The sequence below is a fragment of the Cryptomeria japonica genome, chromosome 8, assembly GCF_030272615.1.
Source record: "Cryptomeria japonica chromosome 8, Sugi_1.0, whole genome shotgun sequence".
NCBI classification, from domain to species: Eukaryota; Viridiplantae; Streptophyta; class Pinopsida; order Cupressales; family Cupressaceae; genus Cryptomeria; species Cryptomeria japonica.
Window position 1 is genome coordinate 86,852,346 of NC_081412.1, and position 21,507 is coordinate 86,873,852.

The 21,507-nt window shown below is 36.4% G+C and overlaps 1 protein-coding gene across 1 annotated transcript in view; it reads right to left on the reverse strand.

Annotated features, from left to right (window-relative positions):
* Positions 1–21,507, reverse strand: part of LOC131038424 (uncharacterized) — a 151,050-nt gene that overhangs the window by 54,297 nt on the left and 75,246 nt on the right. Inside the window, exons 4-5 of the mRNA XM_059210200.1 lie at positions 12,031–12,072; positions 11,829–11,888 (exon numbers count right to left, since the gene is read on the reverse strand). Of these exons, the coding sequence (XP_059066183.1) occupies positions 11,829–11,888; positions 12,031–12,072 (102 nt within the window). The remainder of the gene's footprint in view (positions 1–11,828; positions 11,889–12,030; positions 12,073–21,507) is intronic.

The following is a 21,507-nucleotide window of genomic DNA, read 5'->3' on the forward strand; positions in this document are numbered from 1 at the left end:
CAACAAATCAAACTTCAAGTCAAGATGCTGCTCAGTAAAGGAAAGGTTGTCATTGCTCAGGGCCTAAGGTCTTCTTTGCAAGATTGCTAATGTCATTGCTGGTGGCATTAAAACATAGGCTGCTAATGTTCTTTTTGTTGTTATTTAATATTCCTACAGCAGCTGTTATGTTCTTTCAGCTGTCACTTATTCTACAGCTGTTGTTATGTTCTTTCAGCTGTCACTTATTCTACAGCTGTTGTCTTGTATTTTCTGGTTCAGCTATGCTATGTTGTTTTTTTGCTCGGCAACACCATTAACTCACAAAAAAATCGCCGAGTTTTTGCGAGTCTCTAGAAAAAACTCGGCTGCATAAAAAAAAGAGGCCCAAACATATCAAAAAATTATCTAATTTTTTTTTAAGTCAATCTCATTCTCTTCATCAAAATATATACATGAAATATAACATTTAAGTATAAGAAAGAAATTTCTTATACTTTTTAAGTTATATTTCATGTATATATTGGCAGGATGTTTGAGAGTGGTTTCAGAACTCTAGGAGTTAAAATGCATATTCTAGGTTTTAGAAGATCTTTTAAATTTTCAGTAATCAGTAGGCTCCTATCAGAATTCTCTTGCTCTCTCTATCTCACTCACTTTTTCTACCCCGAATTTTAGACCTCTCTTTCTCCCTATCACTCTTCCTCTATCCCCTCTCTCTACCATAGAAGCAAACATCTGGAATAAATCACGATTAATCGGGAGTCGTCGAGAATGCCGATTTTTTCCCCAAATAAATCGATAAAAATCGATCAATGCCAGTCAACGATTTTTTGCATTGTAAATCGCCAAAAATCGCGATTAAAACCCATTTAAAATGCAAAAAAAACCCCAAAAACCGTGACGGAGAAAAAACCCTAAACCGCATGAAAAAAAAGATATTTTGGCCCGCGTTTTCTTTAAAGAACGCACACACATAACATTCCATACATGGGCAAGTCTTCTGCGAAGTAGACAAAAGTTAAAACCTGCAAGTGTTCTGCCAAATCGACGGCATCTACAAGTCGACAAAGAATTTTCTTTATAGCAGGTTTTTTATTTATTTTTATCAATTTTTTTGTTTATTTCATGAGTATCTTTGTTTATTTCATAAGTATTGTTTTTTTAAACTTAATGCTTGTTTTTTCTAAGATTTATCAGTTTTCTTTTTCAGAAAATAGATTATAGATTTCATTTAATGCTTCCCCATTTTGTATACATTTCTATGACGCAGTTGATGTCATTTCATCAAATAATTTTGAAGTTTTCTGATCAATTAAGAGTAATTGATTTATTGTTTCCAATATGAAATTTTGTAGTTTGAAATAGCAAAATTATGATTTCCTGTTTGAGTTGTTCACCGGTTTTCTTTTTAAGCAAAATGTAGAAGCATAATCTGTCTTCGATAAGAACAAGTTAACCATTATTAACATTCTGATTGTCATGGAGAATGCAAAAGCATATTCTGTCTTCGATAAGAATGGAGAAACAAATTCTATGCTAAGAATAAATATTAGTTCTATTGATAGGTTTATCAAATCACTTTATTTTTAAAATGAATCAACGTAAATTATTGTCATTATAAATACACAGCTTCATGGAAATTTTAAAATAGGATAAGGCGTTATAAAAGAACATGGTCAGTTCTCTCAGAAGCCTTTAAGCACATTCTGTTGATTTCTACAACTTGCTAGTTAGTTGGTTTCCATTACTTTTCAAAATAAGTGAGAAAAAAAGAGGTAGAGGGACTGTGGATATAGTATTAGTATTAGTGTAGAAAAATCGCTGATACGCTATGTAGAAAAAATTGCTGAGATTTATCTTGGTAAAAAACATATTTTACATTTTTTTAAAATAAAATAGAGAGAAAATTATTGACAGCATGAGAGTCACGATAACATTTGTAGCTTGACGATGTTGTCTAATGTTCTCAACCAACAATATGACAATTGTCCAACAACTAGCAAAAAATTTAGTTTCCAAAGCAAGTCCATCAACTTTGTGCAATCAAAGTTAGTTTGTGACCATGAATCAAACAAAGAATTAACCTTAACACCATTGACATAGAACTTAATGTTCAACAATGCTTCTCCATCCATCACACCGATATATTTCATTTGTACTTATTCTAACACATCTTAACCCATTTGAATAGCCCTTCTATAAAATTTGCAAGTGTATTCTTGTATGCTTTGAATTTCTTTTTGCTTAAGACATTTCATACCCTTTTCTTCCTTATGACACATTGGATAGAATCGATTCCTAATCAATTGTTTAAAACTTTAGAATGCTGCCAAGAACTTTCTTTTTCATAGCCATGGAATTTGAGAGACTTTCAAACCAAGACAAAAATGTTTTGCCATTCTTAGTCTAGCAAATGAGACCTTTTACCTTTTTCTTAGTCTGCTCCGAACATCGATTGTAGTCATAAAAACTCATATCTTTAAAAGTATCAATTGAAATTGTTGAAAGACTGAACTAAAATGTTTTTGTAGAACTGATTCTTGATCACAATGCCACGTCAAAAAGACTTTGTGTGGACACATTGCACAACAGTTCCTGGTAGCACGAAGGTCAAGTGCAATTGGTGTCTAGAAGAGATCAGTGGTGGAATTTATCGTTTCAAATGGCATTTGTCCAAAGAACGAGGAAATAACACCGTGATATGCAAAGCATGCCCTACAAATGTCTCATATCAAGCAAAACAATCTCTTGATGGGATTGCTGAGAGTAAGGCTAAAAAGGCAAGAATTGGGGTTGAACTAGGCTCTAGTTCTGCAGATCCCAAGACGAACCATTTGGGTGAGGATGGTGAAGATAAGAATTTTAGGGAGTGTGGTCAACACCTAATTCTATAGCACGTGGACCAAACACGGGTGGAGGAAACATTAATACTTTCTTCCAACCTCGTACTTCACCAAGATCACAAACCACTTTGGAGAGTACAGGATGGAGGAAAACTGTCACTGAACAGGCAAAGAAGGCAATTGGTAATTTTTGATACTCCTCTCACATGGCATTCCATGCTTCCAGAAATCCATATTGGCAACCCATGGTAGATGCTATTGCAGTTGTAGGACCTGGGTTTCAAGCCCCATCTTACGAGTCATTGAGGGTTGGTATGCTGAAAGATGCAATAGAGGATGTTCAAGATGTTGTTAAACAACATCGGTTACAGTGGGCTAGGACTAGTTGCAGTATCATGTCAGATGGTTGGACAGATAGAAGAAACCGAACTCTCATTAACTTCCTTGTCTCTTGTCAGGTTGGCACTATTTTTCTGAAATTTGTGGATGCATCTAACATGATGAAATCCACAACTGCATTGTTTGAGATGTATGAGGTGGTAGTTACGGATGTAGGGCCACAAAACGTGGTTCAATTTATCACAGACAATGTTGCTACTTGTGTTGTTGTGGGGAGACTTCTGACAGATAAATACCCTTCCATGTTTTTTACACCATGTGCAGCACATTGCCTTGATCTAACCCTAGAGGACAATGGAAAAATTGAATGGGTTAAGACGACATTTCAGAAGGCTCACAAGGTTTACCAAATTTGTTTATAATCACACGAGGGTTTTGGCTATAATGCGCTCTTTCACAGGAGGCAAGGAGCTAGTTCAACCAGGGGTGACAAGATTTGCAACATATTTCTTTGCATTACAAACATTATGTGAACAAAAAGGTAATTTGAGGCAAATGTTTGTTTCAGCTGAGTGGATGGAGTCTGGCTTCACAACTCAAGCAAATGGCATAGCAGTGGCAGAGTATATGTATTCTACCACCTTTTGGGAATCTATTGAACAAATTGTAGAATTTCAGAGCCTTTAGTAAAAGTCTTGAGACTAGTGGATGGGGAAAACCCCCCATAGGATGTGTATGAGACCATGGATAGGGCCAAGGAGGTGATAAGGAGTAAGATGAAAAATAACAGGGATAGGTATATGCCGTTGTGGGACATAATTGATAGGAGATGGGATGAACAGATGCACACTCCTCTCCATGCTGTGAGATACTTGCTCAATCCCTTGTTATTCTATAAGACTGACTTCATGGAAATTGATGCTGAGATCAAACAAGGCTTCTTCAAGTGCATGGAAAAAATGTTTCCCGACTTGGAAAAATTTGATGCAGCTACGATAGAGTTGGAAGTGTACAAGCATTCTAAGGGTTTTCTCTCTTCTAGGGCTGCTATACAAAGCAGGAAGACCATTCAACCAAGTAGACTCTATAAACTTTTGACAATCTCTTTATTTTGCCAACATGCTCAATAAAGCTGACAAGATTATAAGATATTCTCAGTCTTACAATATCATTTCCATGTAATGTGTTTTTCAGCTGCATGGTGGGCTTCTTTTGGAGACGAAATACCAAATTTAAGGTGGATGGCAATACGCATTTTGAGCCAACCATGCAGCTCCTCGACTTGTGAGCGTAATTGGAGTGTTTTTGAACACGTACACTCCAAGAAACGCAACCGCCTATCACAACAACGGATGAATGACTTGGTATTTGTTCATCACAACCTCCGCTTGAAGATAAGGAAAGCTCAAGGTGAGAATATTAATATATTGTTGCAGTTTTTTAAAATGTATTCACTATTCATTGTGTTTTTCACTTGTAAGGGAAACACTAATTTCTACATGGGCAAAATCAGGATCTATTGAGGATGGCTTGCCAATTGACCTCGATGAGATATATCCAGAGTGTGAGTTGATTGTTGTTGATGATGCTGATGATGATGATGATGTTGTTGTTGATCGTCCACTTGAGACTGAAGATTTTGATATCATGAGGCAAGCCAACTTTGGTCATCAATGGATTGATCGAATTAGGACAGGCTCTCACCCGAGAGCTTCATCATCAGAGCCTCCTGCCCTCTAGCATGTCATTGCCTACATTTGATATTTTGGAATTTTGTACTTAGTTTACAAGTTGACTTTGTTCAAAGTCACAAACTATATTGTAATTGACATTTTGACATCTATCACCACCTAGATATTATTTATGGTGTAGTATATTTTGTGCAACGTAATCAGTGATATGAATATAAACAACGGAAATCTATTTCTTGCAATTCATGTGTTCAAGTGTCTATTTTATTTGCCTACAATATCTCTATGCTATGGAAATGCCTTAATATATATATGAAAAACAATTTTTTACATTTTTTTGTAAATCTGATTTTTTCCCAATTTTTTCCCAATTTTTTGAAAAAATCTTATACTTTTGATTTGCCGATTAATTCCCCAAACGATTATTGCTTCCTTAATCTCTACCACTCTCTATCTCACTCCCTCCTCTCTTCCCCCAAGATCTATACCTATCTCTCTACCCCTCACTTTTTCACCATCAGACCCCCACGAGGGGTGCTACCCTCAACCTCATTTTGGCGAGGTGGGCAAGTCACATCGGACTCCTAGAACTAGATCCTCTAGTTCTATCTCCCCCCTAGTTTTCACTAGATTTGGGAAGAGGAAGATGTAAAATATTTTATAGTATTTACTTTTAGTTTTTCAAAAACAATTTGCTATTTCATTTTGTTTCAATCTATCAACCATCAACATTCCACAAGAGGATGCCATTTTGTACCCAATTCACATTTAAATCAATCAAATATATCTAGACTCGGCATGTTTCTTTTGTGTACTCATTTATTGACTCATTGGATGCATCTCCTCATTGAATTTTGCAAAAAAATGCATTTCTAATTAAATTTAAGCAATCTTTTAAGTTGCCAAGTTTTTTGCTGAGTTTTCATTGAGTTTTTTTTTTCGGGCCTTGGCAAGTTTTTGCTTTTGGTGAGTAGTTGAACTATGACTTTATGCATTATTTCAATACAAAAAGTAAAAAAATAAAAATAAAGAATTGAGAAGGGAATATAATTAAATTAAGTTACAGGTGACTTGTAGTCAGTTAATTTTAATAAAGGCAAATTTAAAAATATAACTTCTCGAAAGTTCTCTCGGAAGTTATAAATGGGGAATGAAGGAGCTCATTTTCCTATCTAGGACATTTTATTGCTCTCTTTGCAAAGTTTGGATTGTGAGTTCAACTTCAAACCCTAGGATGAAAACTCTAGAAGTATTTGGATTAAGAGATGAAAGATTTCTTCCTAGTCAAGTCTATGGTGGATTCACAATTGTGCCTAAACGGAGAAAAAAGGGATACGTTTGTACTTGCTGGCATCGGTTTTCCAGGTACAAATTTATTGAGATTTGCAGAAAAATAATATATTTGTCATCTCGAAATATGATAAGGGTGAAAGATTAAAGAAATGCTAATGCAAAATGTGCTAGTTGAGAAATGATATATGAAGCAAATATTTTATCTATGCCAAGCATATATAGCCAGCAGTACCAAATCAGCCTCAAACCTGTTGTACCTTTCTAAAACCCTTTTGTAGCTATTCCAAGGGAGCCGTACAATTCATGTACTTCAGCAAGGTAGATCGATGTATTTTATTGGAGGCTTCTAAGCCTAACCATATTTGACACAACATCTCAAATATCCCAAGAGTTACCGTACACATAAACAAAAAGGGCCGAGGCATCGTTTGAGAAGACTTTAAGGCTTGGAAAATTCAACACAACTCTTGTGGGCCCCCTTTTAGCCAGCGTAGTAGTATATAAAGGAGTCACCAACTAGAATATAGCTGCCATACACGTTAAATGGAGGCCATACTTCTTAGGGGACTGCCCTACCACATATAAGGAGCAGTTTGGAGTCAAATTCGATATCTGTTTGGGTTGTGGAAAGCTGTCATGAGTTCAGAAAATTAATATAGTAATATTTTCTGTGATTTCAAAGCCTATGTGTAATTTTCTGTAATTTCAAAGCCTATGTGTAATTTTCTGTAATTTTCCGTTTGCTGTAGCAATTCATAAACTCATCAATAAATATCTGATGTGCACATTTTACTTGGAATTTAATTGAGAAAGGGAATGTTATTAGTACTGGTAAGGGAGAAATCAGTTCAATTATGATTATTAATGAAACTGTGTCAAAACACCACTACATGCAAACTGTCATGTCCCCTCTTTAGCTCTGTCTAGCAGAGACATGTGAGTCAGCTTATTTTGGGGTCTTGTAGGCTGACAGTGGTGGATAGAGACTCAGAGAGGATATTCAGTGTTTGGGATTTGGTATTCTGGCAGTAGTGGACCAGTTTGGAGCAGTTCCTTAAATTTAGGAGGCATTTCCTTCTTTTGTGGAGGCTATTCCTACTATTTAGGAGGATTTGACAGTACCTAGGGTTGGGTTACCATGAGATTATTCCTTGGGTTCAGTTTCAGGTTTGGGTATGTTTCCTAGCTTCTAGGAGCATCCCTAGATTTTAGGGACAAGATTGCTCGAGGATCCATGATTTCTGACAACAGTCACAGACAGATAGCAGGCTCCGTTTCAGACTTGTGGAGTCAGATGAGCATTATACGGCTATTTGGGATATATTTTAATATTTCCTAAGTTAGCGTCTTATTAATTAAATAAAGCTATTTATATAGCTAATTGGAGTAATAAGGGGATTTTGGCTTCTTCTGGTCAGGCAGGCATATGTGTTATAGCTCGTTGGAAAGGTCTTGAATTATTATAACTTATTTTCATCATCCGGAGACCTTCTGGCACCTTGAGTTTTGTTATTTGACGAAAGGGGTGTTTTTCCTATACATAAAGGCCTTTTAATTAAGAATATGCCATTATTTAATAAAGGTAAAAGCATATTCTCCCTTTAGGGTTCGAGTAGCTTTGAGAGGGAGATAAAAGGAGATGTTGGCTCATTATTTTATTATCTTTTTACATCTTCAAACTTGGCATTTGTGAATTTGCTCTGAGGAGCGATTTCTAGAGAATTGGGACGCAAACCCCAGGGCTTGGATATTGGGACGCAAACCCCAATAGAAGGTTTCAGCAGCTTCATTTGGTTTCAGACTTTGATTGGAGTGCAAGTTCAGCATTGGAAGAGCTTTGGCTTTGGACGTTGGGTATATTGCTTGGCACGTGGGAGTTCCTTGGCTGCCTGGATGTGACTGCAGCAGCCGTACGGCCTCCTCCCAGTTGGCACGTGGGTTGCTGATTGATATTCATCAGCCATCTCTTTTCATTGTGCGTGGATGGTCTTTCTTGCAGCCAGCAACATTGTTTTGGTTGGTAGATACTTTGCTGGCATATCATTTATGTATTTTGCCTGGTACGATTTGTAGCTATTCTAGATTGGCTGAATATTATATTATTGCACATTATTTTCCAACCTATTTCATATTTGCTGCTGTTGTTATTCATTGTTTACCTATATCTGGAAAAATACAAACAAAAACAAAAGACACAACCTTTCTACAACTTTTGTCTCTCTCTGAAAGATCATTTAATAAACAGGAAGAATTTATTTTAAAACAAATAATTAAAAATTACAGCCTGTCAGCTTAAAAGATCCATCAGGGATCCTTCACAAACTGTTCGACAAAATGTCTGTGCACCGAAACTTGTGAAAATTGCAATATTTTGGTTTAGAAAAAATTGGCCAACATATTACAAAATAAAACAAAGCATCAATCATATGCTGTGTTAGCTGGAAACTGCCACCTTGTATGCTAGAATCTATGTTTTTAATTCACCAAGAAAATAACATACAAAAGACACTAATTCATAGATCGTTGTTGAAATGATATTTGTATCAGGCATGGCGTGTCTCAACATTTACCCTACATATTATAAGTATTTAAGATATTAGAGTACCATATTCCTTGTTAGATGCCATAATGGGCATTATCTTAAATATAAAATTTAAATTGTTCTGAAATCATCAAGACGCTTGTGTAACATCTTAAACAGTTTTCGACATATAGCCTAACTTTGGAAACCACTTCAGAAACCCTTGTCAACAATATAATAGAGAGGAAGAAGCGGCAGAACAAATGCTTAGCTCTTGTAGACTCCCGTACATTGGAGTCTACCATTGCAACTGCTAACCCACGTAGGCTAAGGAAATCTGCACTAAAACTACATGGTCAAATTTAAATCATGAACTGATACATACATAGAAAAAATACAAATGTATAATTTAACAGGGCAGAAGCATGGATACAATATCTACAATGGAATTTATGAACTGCAATGACAAATCATATTCTTGACATTATTTAACAAATTCATGACAATTCAGCTGCTCCTTTGACCTTTCAGATTTGGCTCCCACAGCCTGCATACATCATGTATGCCACGCAATGTCATGTACATCATTATTTATAAACCCTAAACTCTAAATTAATACTGGCAACAGTTACATACTGATATGGTAACCATTGACTTAACACCTCCATACAAAAATATGATCGCTCTAACAAAAAACAATCACTAAAAGTCTGTTAATTTAATCACTTCTGAATGCATGTGGATGAGATTGGGATCATCTAAACTCCTTTAGAGAAATTGAATCCTGCTTGATCACTCCAAGTTGAAAATTTTAATCCTGCTTAGTTACTCCAAGTCAGAAAATTTAAACTTGCGTACAACCAATTAGTTTTACAAGACTTTCTAATCAGTTTATGAGCTACATATTAGCACTCTTTGATCAACCTTCAACAGTGATGAGAGTATTTGACAATATATATAATAAGGTCACTAAGTATTGTGATAAAAGCTAATACCAAACAAAGCCAGAGCTGCTTAAGTTTTCTATCACGTGAGTTGTTATTCTTATTAGATATAACATGTGTATGATTCTATATGCAAAATTGTTTATTATGTATATAAACTGCACTTTCTCCATGCATTAAACACAATTCGATCTGAAATGGATCCTGAAAATCATAATAATTCAAGTGATTGAGTTGATTGGCTTTGCTAATTATTTTCTGAGACTAAAGAAGAACTAAAGGCAGAAATGTGAAGGCAGATGTAGGAGAAGAAGAATAGGTGCATTGGAACTTGAGGATAATTCAAAATCCAAATCCCACACTGTTGGAAAAAGTCCTAATAACAAATTCAGCTCATGACAAAGCCATACAAATTTGGGTTGGTATGAACCAACATGGAATAGGGTTACAAGATGAGCTCATCTCAGTATGAAACCATACCGTAGAGGACAAAGTAACAGTAACAGACTACTTCTTCTGTCTCTTTGAGAGGAAGGTGTTTAGAATCATTTGTATGATTCATTTGTTCATCCCTTGCATAAATATTACCCTAGGTAACATGAATGAGGATTTTGGTCAGTTCCAACAAATACCAAGAGCAGAGTAGCCAGAAACTCCTTTGTCCCTCCTTAGGTGCACGTATCCCCGTATCTGAAACGGATACATGTCAGATACTGTGCCCAAAAAACCTTGATTTTCTAACCATGCCAGATGCCGTGTGATTTGATTTTTTAAAAATTTGACGTAAATATTCCTAAATTTAATTTTAAAAACTTCATTTATGCATTTCAAAAAAAAAAATGGTATAAACAAATCCGACACAAAATGAGAAAGACAAATGAAATGTTTTTCTATTTCAGTGACCCATTTTTTGGGTTATGGGTTATCTTCCAATGGAACTCTACTATTTTGCATATTGAAAATTGTTAAATCAACTTATAATAATTTATGTAGCAATTATGTGTCTATATTGCTTTTGGAGTAATGAAAATCTCCTCTAATAAATTAGAAAATTGTGTTAAATATATGTGTGTGTTTTTTATGAATGATGTATCCAGCCGTATCTATATTGGGGGTCTTAAAAAATGGTTGTATCCATATCTGATACCGTACCCATATTTGTATCTGTATCCATGTCCATGCAACTTTGACCAAGAGCCTTTTCATGGGTTTGTGAGGTAGAGGATTATTGCAAAGCTGAGACCAGCAGTTGAGCATGTAGAATAAGCAAGTAATCCACGATCCACAACAAGGCAGGCTAGATGAGCATTGTGGACATGTTAGCAAAAGATACGATAGATTTGAAGGCTCTCACCGAACAAATGGTTTGTAAAAACTTGCAAGATGATAGTTGAGATGAGGAAGCATAGCTTCACTCATTGATTTTTATCGCATCATGTTTCTCTATTGTATGTCCTTGTGTTAATCTCTCTTTTCGCATGCGTTTGATGATTCATTTGCTTTCTTACTTTCATTCAAAGCAAGTATTTTGTTAACCTAAGCATTTCAGAAAGCATAAGAATGGTACCTTCCTATTACAATCATAGTACTTGTTCATAAGAGTAAATAGAAGTTTAATTCAATCTTGCATAAATTAATGCAGCAACATACTCTTTGTTGCTTCATTGGTCTTGTTGAATAATGAAAGGGATATGAAATCTAGGTGAAGGCAAGGTAGGCAATGTACATGAGCATGTTCACAATGGAACCATTGATATATGATGTAGCTATAAGACATACTGTTGTAGTCTAGTATCTGTTTACAGACTTAGATAGTTGTTTCAGTAGCATGTAACTTTGGAACAACACATGATAAGTCCTTATTGGCAAATTGTGCATTGGAATATCCAAACAACTATGGATCACAACTGTCCCCATCTGTCTGTCAAGTTGATTTGTTTATATATGTACCCTGTGCGACCATAAACTCAGCACTCATCTGAAAGCATTTTATTTGATAATTCAACTTAGTAAGGTATACATTTTCCACATCTTTAAACAATCAGAGAGATCTCTGAGAAAGTATTGTAAATCCTTCAAATAGACACAAAACAGACACTACTCAAGTTACATAACAATGTCTTTTAGTAATTGTGTGAGCCTGTTATTAGAATACAATAAGCAGCAGTGTAAAAATATAATACTCATGTTCTGTCTTAAAAGGACTTTTCAGTACCGTTTGCATGGAACCGAGTTGCACCACACCATGTGGTACTACAGCCACAACCGCTATTGTCTGCAAGATAACGGTACAATTTATAAGGAACACATCACAGGGTTCTTGTAAACTAATTATAAGAAAATAAAATAACATATCTAATGGAGAGAAGAAAATACCACCCCCCATTGTAGACGTTTGAAAATCCGTTTACTCTCACCTTGATTCCACAGTCAAATTGATTCTGCCATCCAGTTGGACACTGTAATTTTACGATAGGATAATTAGACAAATCAGATTGACAAAAAAACAATTTCTGACAATGGCAAATGTCATGAATCATTCTCCAAGAGAATATTATTAGATTCAACAGGACAAGTGTTAAGGAATCAATCTATGGAATAGCTTTAAGTGTTCTCTGTGACATCACCCATGGTTTATAATGTTCCTTGAAACGCAAAATCAAAGAATGGAAATAACATGAATGGATAAATTTTCATAAAATAAAATGTTCTGTCTATTTAGCTTTTTTAGGAAACAAGTAGTAGGACATTCAAATAACATTCTGATCCAAACATGAAATAGGAATCTTTTCTCACTTGTTGACTTTCCAACCATGAAATTTAGTATCAGCACATCCAACTTAATTTCATGCCATTAGGATATGGTCATCTCTCCATATATAAAACCAACAGCGATGCATCTAGCATCTCGTGTACATCATCAAAGCATCTGACTTTGCTGTATGAAAAATTCTTTGGTTCTTTTAGGCTATGAAGTCCTCTATCATGTAAGAAATAGATGATGCACAATTCATCTATATGGTATAATTTATTACTCAAACTAGTTGAAGGGAAAGGACACTATTGATGACATTCATTCCATGTTGATAGGTGGCTAATGCAAACAAATTGCATAGGCTAAGTCCAGGTCAGTCAATGGCAACACACATGGATGATACACATGTCCACTAATTTCAATAGTCAATCTTGAAATCTTAACAATTAGTTTGGGAACTATCTATTGCTTTATGGACTATGTAATTAGATAGACAAGAAGCATCCTTATAATTTCTTGTAGTGCTTTATGTTAGCTCAAACAACCTAATAGATTTGAGAAGAAATAGAAGAATATAAGGTAATTAAAGAGTTATATAATTGATAGAAAACATCTTATTACATTATGCCTTTTCTTTTATATATTAATGTTGGTCATGTGACTGCCTCATATTGAGTATTAAAATTAAAATTATAACAACCCACTCAAAACAAGAACGTGACTTTTCTAACAAAGAAAATATCAAGACTGCACTTCTAAGAGTCTCTTCACCCATCAAGAAGTGGTGACAAGTCAATGCGCTTTGGGAGGAAGATCAGACAAGGAAAATTTAGGCCTACCTAGGATACATTCCTAGCAGCCTTCCAAAGATGAATACTATCCGGTAGATGTCTATGATGATAACTACATTGTAATGTCCCCATTTTTTAGGATATAATAATAATAATAATACTGAAATGGTCAAAAGGCTATGAAATTGAGATTTCTGAATTTGCCATATTCAGATATATGTATTTATCAGGGTTGCTGCGTGGAGTTGCTGACAAGTCAATGCGCTTTGGGAGGAAGATCAGACAAGAGGAAAATTTAGGCCTACCTAGGATACATTCCTAGCAGCCTTCCAGGGATGAATCATTGAATACTACCCAAAAGATGTCTATGATGATCACTACATGCAGTGGTCACAATTATGACAAGGACATGACCAATCAGTCCAAGCCTCTACTGATGCCATCCATGATCTCTATGCAAGACTGGGCTCATTTGAATTAGAGCAATATCAAGTATTAAAGTACCATAGTGGCCTGCAACCATCCATTTAATCCAAATTAAAGCTAGTTAAAGTCAAGATGATGGGAGAAGCCTATCACTATGCAGAAACCATTAAGGAGTTCAAGTAGAAGGGCAAATGAGAAACAATCTCCCTACCAAAGAAAACACCACCTTTGGACAAGAGCACACCATCCAAGCTAGGTAAATGGTGTGACAAACACAAAAGCAAAAATAACTAAGTGCCATGCTCAAATCACTTTGCTTACGTAGGTTGAATTAGAGGATGACGAAATGGAGACCTCAAATAAAATCTTTGACAAATCCCAACATTCTATTCAACACCACAGAAACAACCCTCCTAGCCCAAAAGTTGAAGCAAAACAACTATTTGTTGTGACATTTTCACACATCGCCCCATTCCAAAAGACCCCCACTTTTTTGCTTTTTAGGGCAAGGGTTTTTCTTAGGTTGTCCTACCTTAGCAATGTCTTCCTAGTGTTTGCCTTTGCTTATGAAAGGGTGTCATATCAAAATGCAAAAGGGTGTTAAAATTGCAAAGAAATGATCCTGAGTGTCAAGTTGCCTTAGCTTGTCAATTTATTTTTCTAAATGTTGAATTTTAATTTGCCTTCAAATTTGAGCAAAAAATGATCAAAATGTTGCAAACTGAAGGAAATTTTGTGCGAAAATGCTAAAAGTACCTATAGGAGTTATTTTTCCACTCCTAGGAGGTGAAATGGACCCAAAAATGCACAAAGTCCCGATGGAGATCTATTTTCCACCCTTGAAAACTTGGGAAAATTCATAAAGTCCCGATGGAAATAGAATTTTCACTGCATAAATTGATGAAATTGAGTAATTGTGGACTCAAAAAGCATGAAAATCAGCTAATTCCCCATTGGAGGCGTTTTTCCACTGAGCAATCAAGGTGAAAATCAAGAAAGTCCCGATGGAGGTCATTTTTCCACTCCATTTTGAGCATGAAGATACCAATTTAATGTTAAGGATCAGGAAAGTCCTGATGGAGGTTGAATTTCCACTCCAAGACTAAATTTACAAGTGATATTGTGCAAAGTCCCGATGACTAGAGAATTTCCACTCAAGACAAAACAATAGAAATTAAGAGTCCTGAGGTCGTTTTCCACTTGACTTACAATGATGAAAATGCACAAGTATACAAGAGTCCTGATTACCCAAGTTTTTCCACCAGGTTGGTATTTTATAATATCCCACATTCATTGTGGACTGGAACAAAATGAGGTAAGAATGAATAAACATGCGATGGGCTGCAGATCAAATAACATGAGATTCTTAGGGACAATCAGTCCTGATGACTAAAGAATTTCCACTAAAGAGGAAATATGCAAGGAAAAGTGAATTCATGGTAAAAAAAAACAAAGTCCCAATGGCTACTGATTTTCCCTCTTGCAAGATTGAATGAGTTTTTTTTTAATGCAAAATGAATATGATTTGAAGGGAAAATCAGTCCCCATGGAGAGCAATTTTCCAACATTTTATTTGGTGGATGAAATGAAAGGGAAATCAAGCTAAGTTTAAATGTCCCAATGCATATTGATTTTACACCTTGTTGAAGGTAACATTTTTTTTTATCCGACATTTACTGTGTGGTGAAAGTGAAAGGTAAAATGCTGGATAAGAACACAAGCTAGCAAGCAATATTGTTACATCCCACTTGTGCCCTAATTGTTAATGTGCAGTATTTATGCCATGATATATGTTTGCCCTAGTGCATTTTTTCTATACGTGAAAGATGTTTAATGTGCCCTAGTTTTCGTGTTTAAATAGAATGGAAGTGCCCTAGTTTTTCATGCTTAAATTGAATGAATATGCTCAACTGTTCATGCATATTTGAATGTCAACTATGCTCATAATGATGATTTGATGAATCTTAATTGGTAAATTGATGAATTGATAGTTAACATTATGACATGATGTTTTACCTTTATCAATGAATTAGGAAATGTCAAAATAGGACAAGATTTTGATCTAACTGATTTAATTGGCCAAGTGTGTGCAGGAGATCGTCGTCCTCCACGAAGGGAGGGAAAGTATCATCAGGTCGGGAGGTAAAGGGAAGAAAGAACTCATACCTTTTGAAACCCTAACCCTGAGCCAAGTAGACTTATGATTGACTTGTCAAACTTCGTCTGTCGTCACGTCAAGTAACCCTAGTTGGTCGTGCAGAGATTTTAGGGTTCGCAACCCTAGGTTTTTTATTACATTTCGAGGTAACTCATTATTATTTTAAGGAATTTTTAATTAATTATTATTTTAAATAACTCAAGAGGCTCATTTTTTATCATGTAAATATATTTATATATTCATATATGTAAATCTATGAATATATTATACAATATTCTTGGAAAGGTTAAGTAACCTTAAAAATAAAAGGAATGGAAAAAAAACTTATTATTTATTTAAAAATAAATAAAATCATTAACCTTAGGCCAACTATATTTGGCGATGTTAAGTTTTGGTGATCAGATTATGTTTACAAAATTATTTGAAAATGAATTAGTTTCACCCCTTAAGATAGTCTCTACACAGTTCAAACTATGAGTTCGATCTGCTCTATTAATGATGATCTGTTGGTAGCAGAGAAATGGGACTCGCCCGGACTCGCCCAGACTCGGCGAGTCCGAGTCTGAGTCATGCTCGGCGAGTCCCAAGGGCTCGGACTCGGACTCGTCCGAGTCTGGCGAGTAAAATCGCCAGACTCGCCGAGTTGGCAAGTTTGGCCCAAACTCACCAAACTCGGCGAGCCCCGAGCCTCGGACTTGGCCGGCATCAAGCCAAAATGAAAACACAAAAAAAAAAAATTTGCAATGTTTTTTTAAGTCCGTTTTTTTATGTTAATTGTCTTCTAGCCCTAAAAGTGACTTTCATTTCATTCACTTGCAAAAAAAGGAAGAGTAAAGTGAGTTGAGAAGAAAAACAAGGGTGCATAGAAGAAAAACCAGCAAGGAGGAAGCTCAAGTTTTCTTCAATTTGTCACATTGGAGCTGCATTGTGTTTAGATTTGGTGCATCAAGAGTTGGATAGGAAGACTTTGCAGCTCGTTTCAAGCTTGTTGTAAGAGGTACGGTTGTTTTTTTGAAGATTAGTTTGTTTCTTGTATGCAAAAATTCAATTTTGTATCCATTTATTTTGAAAGTTTTACATCTTCTTTCAAAATCTTTTGTGTGTGTGTGTATGTAGCATGTAGTATGTAGTTGTAGTGTTGTACTATGTAGGGTTTGTAAATTTTTTTTTTTTAAAGTAGGGTTTGCCAAACCCTACTTTATTTTTTTTGAATGTATGTAATATGTATTAATTTTATTTTGTATTTGTAATGTTTTATTGCAGCAAACTTCACTTTATTATTTCAATTTGCCTCAACTTCAAGTTTCACAAAACTATCCTAAAATGTCTACTTCAGCTTCTAGACCCCCCATTAGAAAGGACCCTACTTGGAAATATCATGAGGATTTTCCAGGGCAAGGGAAGGGGCAAACAAAATGTATGTTTTGCAAAACAATATTCCATGGAGGTATATATAGGCTGAAATACCATATTGCTGGTGTGCGTGGACATGATGCCGAACCATGCCTAAAAGCAGTCCCTGAGGTCGTACGTGATTGTTATGTAATGGTTGAGGAGATTGAAAGAAAAAAGAAACAAAAGGAGGATCGAGCAGCCATTGGGAGAGAGACAGTTTTAGGAAGAGGGACACAGTTAGGTTGTGTTGGAGGCCCTTCTTCCTTACCTCCATATCGTCCCACTCAATTTGCTACTACTAGTGCTGGTTCTTCCGTTTCAACTTCTACTTCTATAAGTGGCAGTGCCACCGCCACTTCTCATGCTCCTACCACTAGTAGTTGTAGTGGGAATGTTACCATTGGACCTAGGATTCGTAAATCTAGGTTGGATTCCTTCTTTGTGCCTCGCACTACTCCTGGGTCCCAACCGTCGCTTGAGGGCATGGGTTGGAACAAGGAGGTCCATGATGCTGCTAAAATGGCAGTTGGCAGGTTTTGGAGCTACAGCTATATTCCATTCTTTGTAGCCAGGTGAATGTTTTACTAACTTTTATGTTTGATAACTTTGATTGTTTTAATTTTTATACTTACCTTATCTCATTGAGTTTCTTTGCGACAGGTCTCCTTATTGGCAACAAATGGTTGATGCCATTACCATATGCGGGGCGGGGTTCAAAGCCCCTAGTGAGAGTGATTTGAGGGGACCCATTTTGTCTCAAATGGTGGATGATGTGAAAAAAGATTTAGATGAACAACGCCACATATGGAGCACTAAAGGTTGCACCATCATGACTGATGGTTGGACGGATAGGAGAAATAGAACTCTCCTTAATTTTCTTGTTTCTTCCGCAGGTGATTGATTAATTTTAGTTTCATATAGTCTTAAATTTTTTATTTTTTATCTAATGGTTTATTGAATGATCATTGACCTAGCTTTATTTTTTTATTTCAAGGGGCACCGTTTTCATCAAGTCCATTGATGCCTCTGCCCATTGCAAGAATGCCACCTACCTATGTGAGCAGATAGAGGAGGTGATTGAAGATGTGGGTGAGGAGAACGTGGTACAGGTGGTGACCGACAATGCAGCAAATTATGTTGTTGCGGGTAAACTTTTGATTACAAACTAATTTTGTTTGCAAATTAATTACTATCTTGTAGTTTGTACCTCCATTAATTACAATTTACAATGCAACAAATTATGTTGCTGCAGGTAGACTATTGATGGAGAGGCACCCATCTATAGTTTGGACTCCATGTGCTGCTCATTGCATTGACCTCATGTTGGAGGATATTGGAAAAATCCCATGGGTCGAGAGATGTGTAGAAAGGGCAAGAAATGCCTGCAAATTTGTATATAATCATTCATGGGTGTTGACTCTTATGAGACAATACACAGAGCAGAAGGAGCAAAAGGAGTTAGCTCGTCCAGGAATCACAAGATTTGCCACAAACTTCCTCACATTGCAGTCCATGCTTAGGTCTAAGTCTGCCTTGAGACGTATGATTGTTGGTGAGGAGTGGTCTTCCTCATCCTATGCTACCACCCCTACAGGGATAGAGATGGCAGACTGCAATTTTGATGAGCAAGGCTTTTGGGTCCCTTGTGATGAGATAGTGAAGGTAATTTTTTTATAAATTCTACAATTTAACTTCATGTTTTATAACTTATTATATGTATTCTCTTATTTGCTCATTTTTCTAAATTACACAATATTTTCAATTTTGCAGTTGTTAAGCCCTTGGTGGTTTTGTTGCGAGTTGCGGATGGAGATAAGCCCGCAATGGGCCATATATATGAGGGCATGGATAGGGCGAAGGAGGCCATCAGATTCGTCTATGGAGCAAATGAGAGCAAGTATGGTCCCATTTGGGAGATCATTGATAGGAGATGGCATCATCAGCTTCATAGGCCCATCCATGCGGCAGCCTATTATCTGAATCCGGCATTCCATTTTATCCCTTCTTTCAAGGCTGATGTGGAGGTCCTTAATGGGCTATATGCAATCATGGAGAAGATGGGACCTGCTGGTACTTCTCAGATAGACCTTTTTCGAGAGTTACAGATGTTCTCAAATGCACAAGGGGAAACCTTCTCTCATCCTGTCGCCAAAGATGGTAGGACAACTATGATGCCAGGTAAAAATAAATTGTTAGGCTTAATTTTAGTTTTATTCAATACTCTATTGTAACTTGTTAAATGAGTTCATGAGTGAGACTGATTTTATTTATTTTTCTCATTTCAAACTCAGATCATTGGTGGAACTTTTTTGGCCCAAAGACACCAAATATTCAAAAGTTAACCATTCGCATCTTGAGCCAACCATGCAGCGCATCAGGTTGTGAGCGCAATTGGAGTATGTTTGAGCACATACACTCCAAGAGGCGCAATAGATTATCTATGGAGAAGATGAATGATCTTGTCTTTGTTCACTACAACCTCCGCCTGAGAATGAGAAAGAATGCAATAGTTGACATGTCTCCTATCATTCTAGATGAGGTTGATCTTGAAGCAGAGTGGGCCAATGAGAATCAGACAGCTCCTAGGACTCCTACAGCTGTATTTAGTGATGATGACATTGATTGGATTGACCAGGTAGATATAGAGGCTGAGGCTGTAGCCATGGCAGAGGAGGAGCAGAGAGCACGAGCAGAGACAGGAAATACTGAGACTCAGAGTGACACAATTGTTCCTGATGTTGGCAAGCATGACACAGTTGTTCCTGATGTTGGTGAGCATGGCATGGTGTCACGGGGAGCAACTATGGCTACTGAATCATCCAGGACCTACTTTAAACGCCTTCGCAGGGGGCCAGGGCGAGAGGGTTCAATTGCACGGCCCTCTGAGCCATAGGCTTGTACACTTGTAGTTGTATTTAGCATTTACTATTTACCTTTGGTATTTGTATGAAACATTTGATGATGATCATATGATGACATGGATTTTTTATTCCATGAGTTTTGTAATATTGTATACATTTGACAATATTTATATATCTATGCTTGTTATTTTCTTCAGCTACAATTTGCGTTTATGGTTATGTGATTGATGTATACTTGTGTATGTAATCAAATGAGCCGAGTTTGATGATGTTTTTGTGTCTTTAAGGTGTATTCAATAAAGGGTGTCTGAAACAAGTTTTAAATCTTAAAAAATCTCTAAATTTCTTGAGTTTTTCACTTTCTCGAGTCCAGCCGAGTCTGGAGCCGAGTCTGATGCCGAGTCCCGAGTCCGAGTCCGAGTCGGCCTTGCCGAGTCCGAGCCGAGTCCGAGTCCCGTTTGGTAGACAAAGAAATCACGTCACAAAAGAGAACTCAATCTGATAGTAGGTTGTATAATGCAGACTGGGAGATGACAGAGAGTTTGCAGAACAAGGGATATGATCTGCAGAGTAGTACGTGATCCGTTTGGGTCTTCAATTCGATGTATTGCTTATCCAACCTGCTGATAGTGTTGAATAAAATCTGATATATTAAATGTGTGAATGTATTTTCTATACTTTATGTCTTCTTATTATCGATCTATTAATAGAGTGAGAGACTGATCCTATATATTCAATAAGATGTATGTTCCAAACATCACGTTTTATTTCAAACATCATGCCTCTCCCCTCAGATTAGTTATGCATTAAACAACACGTCTAATGACTAATAGTTAGTTAATACGATTTATCATTGAATCGATTCACATATCAATCAATTCATTTAGAATATATTTTAATTATTATTTTATCCTAACTAATCGATGAAACTAAATTGTCTAAGGCTGATTAGGCCAAATAGACAATTTAGTTGTCTAAGTCAGCTTAGTAATATACCGACCGAAGCTATTACTTCAACACTTCCTCTTAGCTAGGGAGGAATCCTTCTCAAGATCTAAGTCACATAGTGACATCCACCATGGCTAATCCCAGAGGGTGGATCTATCATGGCTATACCCATGCGTGGAAATGCAAATGAACACAATTTCCATGGCTACTCCCACGGATGGTGAATGAATAGGTATCACCTCACCGTGATAACAAACATCATGGCTTATCCATAGACATCACCTCATGTGATATCCACCATTATGGCTTATCCACAGATATCACCTCAAGTGATATCTACCATAGATATCTCCTCATGTAATATCCACCATTATGCCTTATCCATAGATATCACCTCACATGATATCCACCATTATGGCATATCCATAGATATCACCTCATGAGATATCAATCATTATGGCATATCCATAGATATCACTTCACGTGATATCCACCATAATGATATATACAACCATTATTGTGAGATCGTCACCTTACAATAATGTTGAGACGTACAAGTG